We start from the raw sequence: 10,667 nt of genomic DNA on the forward strand, positions 1-10,667 counted from the left end.
CATAACTAAGTCCATGGTGCTGAGTTTTTAACAGTTGTTGAGGTAGTCGAGAAATCTGCTGCCTTTTATGGAACGTGAAGGTTTTTTACCATTCTCAACTCCTTTTTACTGAGATGAAGTCCATCATGTTGCTCTAAAATAAAGTTCATTTAAAACATATATTTTGAAATCACCGTCGTTCCACACAGTCATCCGATAGTTGAGGCAAGTTGAGATTTACATGGAGAATACTCATAGTATAGGGACAGTGTGTCACAGGTTGTCCAGTTCTTATTGTCATTGTCGTCATAGAAATATAGTGCTTGGGCTGTGCGTTGGAGACCAGGTAATCATTGTTTGATTTCCATCACTGGAGATTTTTTTCATCTCCACAACAACCAGACTAGCTCTGTGGTCAACATGGCTTCCTATGCAGTGAGCACTAGGGGCTCTTTCCCTAGGGGTTAAGCATATGGACCTCATTCATTCCTGAGGTTAAGAATGAATTAAGCTATATCCCCACTCCACCATATGGTATGATGTTTGTTTAAGGACAACGAATTTACTTTAACTCTACTCAAAATATGACTTTCTTTGCCTCCTTGAGCTTAATGTTTTCAGTTTCTGGAAGTAAAAGTTCTATTCAAACAAATGAACAAAATTTGTCTTTTAAGTCAGAAAACAAGTGGCTGCTTCTGTGTGTTGCAGGTAGTAGTACTTCGTCTGTTGATGGGGATTTGACAGGTCAGACAGCAAAACCCCATGAGCCCAGTGACATGGAGCAAGATGTTAAGGTATGGCTTGTGTTTTATGTCATGTTACGAATCTGTGTAAGGTTGTATAAAAATTTGGACACAGATACAGAATGTCATTTTTGGATTTGTAGCCCTTCTGTCCAGTTTATATCATTCTGTCAGCTCCATTGATGTCAACGCCAGTAATGGAACTAACCCATGAGAAGCGGCCTCTGTAGTCTAGAGGTAACGTTCTCACCTCATGACTCATAGTACGCAGGTTCAAATACCCGGCGGAGGTCGTCGAATTTTTAAGGGCGGAAAAATTCAGGGAACAAGTCCTCCGGGAGGGACTTTAAGCCGTGGGTCCCGTGTCGTAGCTTTACGGCACATAAAAGAACCTCATATCTCCAAAGGAGGTCACTGAGCCAAATTACGGACGTTTCCCGCCCAACAACAGTCTCTAATACCTGTGGTAGATGGGGGAAGCATTATAGATACCTCTCAGCTAGTAGAGCCGGTCTCGCTGGCTGGGCGGGACTGATGGTAAGCACCAGTACTGGTAGGATATAGAGACTGGTAGAATATCATAGAGGGAAGCACAATGGACCAATACAGGTCTAAGTGCAGGGGGACACCCACCCTCTCCAGTCCAACAGTAGTCTCTAACGCCTCTGGTAGATGGGGGAAGCATTGAGATACCTCTGAGCCAATAGAGGCCGAACTCGCTGGCTGAGTCAGAACTGATGGCACGCACCAGTACCGGTAGGGAATAGAGACTGGTAGACTATCATAGGGGGACGAACAATGGACCAACAGTTGGTCTAAGTGCATGGGGAAACCCACCTTCTCCATTAGGCACATTTCTCCTCAGCACCCTGTTCTCAGACACATTTGGTTTATGGTCCTCTCTCTCAGACAGAGACCAAGTTCCGCACCCCCTTACAAACCAGTGGGTAAAATTACAGTTTTGTGTATTTTAATATGGATTTTTAAATAAAACTTGAGAAGATGAAAGACTGTGAGGTATCAGGCATTTCTCGTATTTAGTATACTTTGTAAGATTACTGTCTTCTGGAATATGATGTTTTAATAGTTCGATAGATACCAACATTTCATACGTAGCCATCTGCCAGTCTACATGCTGTCACATCTGGGAAGGCAGTAATCTTAATAGTCACTACTATGAGAAGCTCAGATCTCACTTCATCTACACTTGATCTCACATTAATTATTGTTAGGGGAATATGATGTGGTGAGATGGATTGAACTGGCTTGGATCCTGCAGGAGGTTTGTTTGTTACTGGTGCTGAATATTTGGGATCTGTTAGGAATGTCAGCCAGCAGTCATTTTTACTCATAAAACTTTGTGTTATGGAACATGGTGATATGAAGATGGTGGCACTTATTGCAGGGACTGCAAGCAGAACGAACACCAGTGGACCTGGAGCCCATCACAGTGCCGTACCTCAATCCCCTTGTGCTACGCAAGGAATTCGAGAACATCTTGTACAATGAAGGAGACACCTGTCTCACCCAGCCTCGGTTTGTGGATGAGCATCCAATCATCTTCTGGAACATGGTGAGAATATATTTGACTACTACTGTTTGTTTTCTGTATTTATTTAATTAATAGCATATTTACAGTCTACTCTTGTTAATATGAAATAAGTAAATTTATTCCAAGTACATGTCTTGAGTAGAGAAGGCATCCACTGATGATACTCTGACAGGCCCTGTAGAGGGATGATGATGGTTTCAATCTTCATCATCTGCGGGTTGTGGTAGGTCAGACGACCACTGTCTCCTCAAGTTTCTTCTTACATTTGGTGTGTGGCTAATTTCTACAGCTAGTCTGTTGTTGTGTCCAAGTATGCTTTGATGGTAGAGTGTTGACAATCTATGTATTTCTTCTATGACAAATGGGATTTGCAGATCATTGTGGATAGTAAAGTTGGAGACATACCAACATGCTTTAGTTACTGAGCACAAGAATTTGGATTGAAATCTGTGAATTATTTTTGTTTGATGGTTTTGTACAGCCCCATAGCTGTATACCGTATGTCCATATGGGTTTTATTATACACTTATATAGTAGAAGTCGTGCATTTTAAGAATGTTGTCACATGATGGAGTGAATATAGATGGGGTTTGAATTGGCATTTGGATTTATTGCACACTTATACAATTTGTGAGTACACTTTAGAAATCACTATCACACACAGAGCAGTGTCCTCAGTCACGGTTTGCACTACACTGCTTGGCAGTGTCTTCAAACAGTGGACGTTCCCCTTCCTCTGGGTTCCCAAACTGTCCCCGGCCTCAGCTACCAGCTTCTCACTTCTCATACTGCAACTCTGAACTGACTAAACAGTGGACATTCCACTACTCCGAGGATCACGTCCTCACAGGCTGGCAGCCATCTCACACCAACCTCCTACTTTTTTAACTGCCGTTAAGATTTCAGTGTACATTATAGTCAAGTACTATAAAACAGAAGTGGGAAATTTAAATTTGTGCTGGTAGAAGTCCATAAGACGTCACAGTCTATTCTTGATGCTGACTGCACCATAGTGATAAGGTCTAAGAATGTACAGAGCCTAATTCCAATTGCCCCTATTCACTCAGACAGCATTGTAGTTTGACATAAGTCTGTGACCCAGGTACAAGGATTAGGACCTCACAGTAATGTACACTTGAAAAGCGGCCTCCATAGTCTAGAGGTAACGTTCCCACCTCATGACTCGTAGTACGCAGGTTCAAATACCCGGCGGAGGTCGTCGAATTTTTAAGGGTGGAAAAATTCAGGGAACAAGTCCTCCGGGAGGCACTTCAAGCCGTGGGTCCCGTGTCGTAGCTTTACGGCACATAAAAGAACCTCATATCTCCAAAGGAGGTCACTGAGCCAAATTACGGACGTTTCCCGCCCAACAGCAGTCTCTAATACCTGTGGTAGATGGGGGAAGCATTATAGATACCTCTCAGCTAGTAGAGCCGGTCTCGCTGGCTGGGCGGGACTGATGGTAAGCACCAGTACCGGTAGGATATAGAGACTGGTAGAAATCATAGAGGGAAGCACAATGGACCAATACAGGTCTCAGTGCATGGGGAAACCCACCCTCTCCAATAACTAACTAACTAATGTACACTTGAAGATTGCTGTATTGAAGGATGTGGCTCCATGCAATCTGGCAGGTAATTGCCACTGTTTTAGAGGAAACTGCTGCTATCATCTTCAGGGTAGAAGAGAGACTTCTTGCCTCAAGGTGGCAGCAGATTCCTTCAAAACAGTGGTAATTGCCTATCAAACTACACATCATATCTGACGAGACAGTACTCTTCATAGTCGGTGCCATGAAAATCTCAGATCTAACATACACATCTTTCTGCAGGTGTGGGTGTTCCAGAGGATCAACATTATGAGTCACCTGCCTGGATTGTGCCTTCAAGCTGCATCTGTAAACAGGAATCAGGTGCCCCACCCTTCATGGGAAAACTGCGATCATAATAATGTGGCTGTACGCTGCATGTGGGACAACCGACGTTTACATGAGGAGGTAAAGATGATTTTCAATTGTTCTTTTCAATGGTAAACTCATCTTGTAGTTTATGCTGTATTCATTGTGTTTTCACGGAGGTTAACACGTCAGCAGTTTGGTGCCACGTATGTAAATCCTTGCTCCATCAAGAACACAGCGATGTGAGATCTGAGGTTCTCACACTGATGAATATTAAGATTGTGGTCTTCTGGGACATGGCATCATGTAGCTTGGTAGATGGTTACAACTGCTTCAGAAAACATGCTGCTGACCCAAGAGGTTGGTCTAGCAGTAACGCTCATTGACTTGTGTGTCTGGTTCCTTCCACATCCCTTCCAATTCAGCAATCATCTGATGTATAGTCATGATAAAACGGCCTCTGTAGTCTAGGGGTAACGTTCCCACCTCGTGACTCAAGGTATGAGGGTTCAAACCCGGCGGAGGTCATGGAATTTTTAAGGGCGGAAAAATTCAGGGAACAAGTCCTCCAGGAGGGACTTTAAACCATGTGTCCCATGTCGTAGATTTACGGCACGTAAAAGAACCTCGTGTCTCTAGGAGACGTCAGCAAAATTAGGCAATACATTTCCTGCCCAAGTAGTTTCCAATGCCTCTGGTGGATGGGGGAAGCATCAAGGTACCAGGGGCCGACCTTGTTGGCTCTACGGGGGCTGATGGCACGCACCGTTACCGGTAGGGTATGGCGACAGTAGAAATTAAAGGGGGGACGCACAATGGACCAATAACTGGTCTAAGTGCATGGGGAAACCCACCCCCTCTCAATACGAATACGAATAGTCATGATACTGACAGCGTATAAAATTATCAACTAAGTAAATAAGTAACCTACTTCCCCTGATCCAGTGAGCATCAGGGGCTTTTCCCTCAGGGCCAAAACGTGAAGCTGACCACTAACCTCCATCTAGTACCAAGGTTAAGAGTGCATGGTACTGTATTTCCACTCCTCCATACATCTTCATGGCATGGCACTTAATTAAGCACAGGGATAACTTAACCCTTATCTTTTACTGCCTTGATCCTATCTTCAGGATTTTACACAGCATTATATACCAGAAAACCAGTCTTAGTGTGAAGTGAATTTTTCTGTTTATATTGCATTAACGCATAAACCATCACGGCTATAAATATATATAGTGTGGTGGATTGATCATAGGTTATTTAACATTATTGTATCAACTGCAGCAGTTACTTAGCATCAAATGATATGAAAGAATGATTATGTTTGGTAAACTTTAAAGAATTTTGGCCACCAGCAGTCATGGCCTCTTTCAGAGTGTATCTCATCATTCATATTGAGAGCTGAGGAAAACCCATATACTTTACAATAGGCTGTCTTCTGGCCAAGATTCGAACTGAGTACCTCCCAAATACAAATCAGAAGCATTACTGCTACAGCCATCTTGCTTTGTGGCGATGTGATGGAGATCCTTATATTTAGATGTCTTGATTTATGAATAACAGATCAATTTTCAGTAACCATGTCTCCATTTAGTGATTACAGGGTCTCTTTCCCTGGGGGTAAAGTGATTTGAATATGAAAGCCTCTTACCTGTTATAGAGGTTCAAAATGCAATTTTATATGCACAAATAGAGCTTTGTATCCACTCACCTCTTTTGAGTGTTGAGTTTCAGAATGCATGGAGCTTTATGTCCACTCCCCTGTACATCTCTTGACATATGCTTTGGCACAGGGACAAATTCATTTATGGATTTTATATATTGTTTCCTAGGTTGGCCAGCCCATGTATGCCCTGTGGCAACAAAATGAGCCGCCCAGCACCCTTGTGAGTGCCCTGATCACAGACCGCACTTCAATACCCCGAAGGTAACCACCATATACCTCTGACCTAGACTGCACCATAAATTTAGGGAAGCACTACAGATTGTGATTTAAGGTGAAGAGTTTTATTTAATGTCTTTCTGAAAACAAGGAACATGATTGCATGTTAGAATTATAGCCATAGATAAATAAGTGCACTCATTTTAGTGATATAATGAGATGGACAGCAATTTATCTTGTACATAGTAGATTTACTGTGACTGAAATATTCTTGAGTTTATCGTGTTGGAAAAGTCTTGGGAATACATGAAACATTTTGGTGGCTCTTTTGCAAGACTTGATGCAGTCTCAAGAATTTTGATACAGTGTTCCCAGGAATTTTGACGTATGTTTCCACCAGTTTTGATTCATACTTTCCCAGAATTCTGATAACAAGACAAGTCAGGATAGCTAAGTCAGTATAGTGACAGGCTGGATGACCAGGGTTCTATTCCTGGCAGTACAAGATTTTTCTCTTCCCCACAGTTCCCAGATTGACTGACCCTGGGGCCCACCCAGCCTCCTGTGAAATGGATACCAGGGGGGTTAAAGTGGCTGGAGCATGATCACTCACCTCTGTTCATTGCCAAGGTCAAGAAAGATGGAGTTATACCCTCCACTCCCCCATACGTCCCGTGGCATAGTCCTTAACTAATTAAGCACAGGAAGAACTTCACCTCTACCTCTTCTGGTACAAGATTCCCAAGAATTTTGATGGAGACATCCAATTTCTCAAGCCCTGTGTTTAGACAGCGGATGAGTGGCCTCCGTAGTCTAGGGGTAACGTTCCCACCTCATGACTCAATGTACACAGGTTCAAACCCTGTGGAGGTCATGGAATTTTTAAGGGCGGAAAAATTCAGGGAACAAGTCCTCCCGGAGGGACTTTAACCTGGGTGTCCCATGTCATAGATTTACAGCATGTAAAAGATCCTCATGTCTCTAGGAAACCTCTGAGCAAAATTACGCAGTTTCCCGCCCAAGTACTTTCTAGTTCCTCCGGTAGATGGGGAAGTATCAGGGACCACTACCGGAGAGGGCCGACCTCACTGGCAGAAAGGGGCTGATAGCGAGCACCAGTACTGGAAAGGCATGGCGACTAGTTAGAATAATTAAAGGGGGACACACAGTAGATCAATAAATGGCCGCAGTGAATGGGGTAACCCACCCCCTCCAAATAATAATAATAATAATAGACAGTGGATAATGTCCAAAATAATAATCATCATTTTGTTTTATTTATATATATTTGTGTTTGTGTTGGCACAGTGTAATGCTGATGGTAATTTCTGGTGTCCGTTGCAATGACTTGATGGAGCCCCTGAAGAAGCTGGCTATTGAAAGGCAAAAGCTGAAGGGGAAGGGAGTGAATCGCAGCCACTCCCTTTACTGGGACATCTTGTTCCTAGCCTTCACTGTCATAGGCCGTGAGAACATCGATCATGGTAAGGGAACACAAAGCAGACATACCCAGGTGTCCAGGTTAAGAATGTATGAAACTTTACCACCACTCCTAATCTGCACCTTCATAGCATGGTGCTTGGACACAGGGACGGCTTTAATATACCTCTAGTACTTTTAAGGGAACATGAAGAGTGAGCTCAACATATCACTTATTCACTCACTCATGAAGCCGAGCCATGAATGTTTATAAATAGTTTATATGGTTTTAGGAAGGTATTGCTACTGCTACTACTACTAATAATAATAATAATAAAAACCATCCAGATATTAAAATTATCAGATCAAGGGGGTCAGATTAATGAAACATGTAAGACAAATGAGAGATAAAATAAATGCATGTTTTGGTAGGAAATTTTTATGGAAAGAGACCACTTGGAAGACTTAGGTGTAGATAGGATAGTATTAAAATGGAATTTATGGAAATAGAATGAGAGAGTATGGTCTGCATTGATCGGTTGAAGATTGGGATCAGTGGTGGGCTCATGTGAATATAATACTGAAATGTTAGCCTGGAATTACTAGACTAGCTGAGCAGCTGTTAGGTTCTCAAAAAAGTTAGTTACATAATGGACATTTCTTGTGTGTCCATAATCATCTTGATGCGATTAATAGCTAAGAAGATATACAGCTTCCTTATGCTTAACCAGCTTATTGTGTGTATAAACGCTTCACAAGCTTTCCCGTTCATGAAAGTTAAGAATTATTTAACAGTCCGAATAATTTTAAAGTTTGCTATTGTCTGTTATACCCTAATGCAGACTGTTATATGGAGGCTTATCATACATCACTATTAGTCCCAGGGCTGTCCACATGGTATTTGAGAATTATAACATCGCACTAGAGCAAATATTCTGCGATGTAGTTCAATTTTTCCCTTTCTTTCATCATTGACAAATGAATGATAAGTATCTTTCATCACTCTGGTATAACAGACATCACTTGAGGCCAGAGTGCACCACAAGAAGGAAACTTACGATCATGTATTGATGTCACAAAGCTAAGTGTTTTTATTATACCATTGCAGCTGAATTTGACTGCAAGTACATGGAAGCATATGAGCGTCTGCCACAAAGGGACCTGAAATTGTACCAACGGTGCGACAAACCCCCGTCCATTGCATCTCTATATTGCAGACACTACTTCAAGGAGCTGGAACTCTGACATGATATCACCTGCCCAGATTCTAGAATTTTGGATAAAGTAAGTACTTTATGGAACAGCTATGAGTTGACTCTGAGTTGGGGAATCCTCTCATCAAAGCCAAGGTCATACACGTGGTCTCCTGCCTTGAAACTTTATATGCATTTCATATTTCTCCGTGAATATATTACATATCCCACCCATCTCATTACCCTAAAAGAACTGTATGAAGGGAACATATTGGGATGCCCATAATGTAATTTTATCAATACCCCAATTACTTTCTGCCTTAGGTCCATTCTCCTCAGCACTTCCTTCTCAGGGGACCTCAGTTCATTCTTGTGTTCTGTCCACTGACAAGTGGTAGGAAAATGTCATTTTTAGTTTTACTGGACCCAAATCTTTTCTCTCCTCAACCCTGCAATTATGAGAGCTGGGTAGTTCTGTCAGTATAGTGCTATAGGCTGGATAACTGAAGAATGTGGGTTTGGTTCCCCACAGGGACTACAGATTGTTCTCTTTTCACAGTGGCCACAGTGGCTATGGGTCCTGCCTAGCCTCCTATCCAATGGGTACCAGGAATCTATGCTGAGACACAGAGCACATCACTCACTGCCATCTAGTGCAGAAGTTAATGTGTGGAGCTATGCCTCGACTCCCCCATACATCTTCATGGCATGGGGCTTAATTAAGCACAGGGACAAATTTAAATGTACCTTCACCCAGCAACTGCATGTGAAGAAAATTGGTGTTTTTGTCCTGTGGTTTGGGATACATCTCAATATGCTGTTTGGCAGGAAGTGTAGACTGTACTTTGTTATTTGCAGATGGTCATCAGAATGGACAGGATACCAAGCATCCCTGCCATGCCATGCAGTCATGAAACAGGGGACAGATTGTGGTACCCAGTGTTACAAAGTGTGATTGCATTAAAGTTGTGACAGACAATGAATTCTGAATTAAGTTACTTAGACATATATTTGCTTGTTAAGAGTAATACTGGGAGAATGGCTTTGCTACGCTTGTTGTGGTAGAGGTGGTGCTTCACACCACATGCATTTGGCAGCTTAACTCTCTGTATTACTAAGTTTCAGTTAATAAACTGAGTAACACAAGTTCCTGGTCATCTATCTATGTAGTGGCTGCTGCTCAAGTGGCAAACCCAGTCCCTCGTTTTCATGAGTATTAGATTACAGGTGCATGGGAGACAGGTTTATCTAAGTACTATGGGTGTGAGATCTGAGGTCTCACAGTGATCATTATGAAGATTATTGTCGTCATCTGGGATGTGATGTTGTATAGTCTAGTGTTTTGAGGGAACCTGCTGCTCCTGTCTTTAGGGTAGAAGACTACATTACTCTTCTGCCGTGAAGATAGAGGCACCAGGTTCCTATGAAGTAATGGTAACAACTGCTAGGCTACACAGCATCACATCCAAGAAGACAGCAATCTTCATCTCACTTCAGTGCAATTCTTCATTTTTATAAGAACCACTAGCAGTACCCGGCCACGTGGTGCTGTGGCTCAGTCTTGTTAAGTTCTGCAACCTCGTTATTGACAGTTTGCAAAATTTGATCGTAAATGCCTTTTTGTTCAAGCCTTAGCTTAGGAATATTTGATTGCACATATGACAAAAGATCGCCTGTGTTATAATTTTGTTCATGACGCAATTCTACATTGAACGAAGCAGCAGCAGATCGATTGGGTGATGGCATTCCCAATTGATTGAGATCTTTGTTCGTGATTTCTAAGTATAAATCTTCAATCATTATCAACGGCGGTTAATTTCAGACTGATTGCTTCTTGTCGAAGCTGGGCTATTTATACCTCAGCGGGTGCTATACAATGCCCTCTGTTGTCTATCACCAGGGAAACGCTGCTTTGTTGATTCTGCGATTCCTATGCGACCCATTGTTATTGCGCTGTCTCTGTGGGAACGCTCCGTGTATTCGTCGTAACCACGGAGATTCG

The 10,667-nt window shown here is 42.4% G+C and overlaps 1 protein-coding gene across 8 annotated transcripts in view; it reads left to right on the plus strand.

Annotated features, from left to right (window-relative positions):
• Positions 1-10,667, plus strand: part of LOC111870381 (DENN domain-containing protein Crag) — a 78,355-nt gene that overhangs the window by 63,265 nt on the left and 4,423 nt on the right. For 5 of the 8 annotated variants that reach the window (XM_023862624.2, XM_023862621.2, XM_023862627.2 and 2 more), the window contains 7 exons: positions 688-773; positions 2,128-2,295; positions 4,106-4,270; positions 6,004-6,098; positions 7,362-7,537; positions 8,581-8,756; positions 9,225-9,826. In XM_023862624.2, coding sequence (XP_023718392.1) covers positions 688-773; positions 2,128-2,295; positions 4,106-4,270; positions 6,004-6,098; positions 7,362-7,537; positions 8,581-8,717 — 827 coding nt within the window. In that variant the 3' untranslated portion in view covers positions 8,718-8,756; positions 9,225-9,826. Of the gene's footprint in view, positions 1-687; positions 774-2,127; positions 2,296-4,105; positions 4,271-6,003; positions 6,099-7,361; positions 7,538-8,580; positions 8,757-9,224; positions 9,827-10,667 lie in introns of those variants that run through there. The other 3 variants (XR_002843840.2, XM_023862622.2, XM_023862623.2) reach the window with 2 other exon arrangements.

The sequence above is a fragment of the Cryptotermes secundus genome, unplaced genomic scaffold, assembly GCF_002891405.2.
Source record: "Cryptotermes secundus unplaced genomic scaffold, Csec_1.0 scaffold938, whole genome shotgun sequence".
NCBI lineage: Eukaryota > Metazoa > Arthropoda > Insecta > Blattodea > Kalotermitidae > Cryptotermes > Cryptotermes secundus.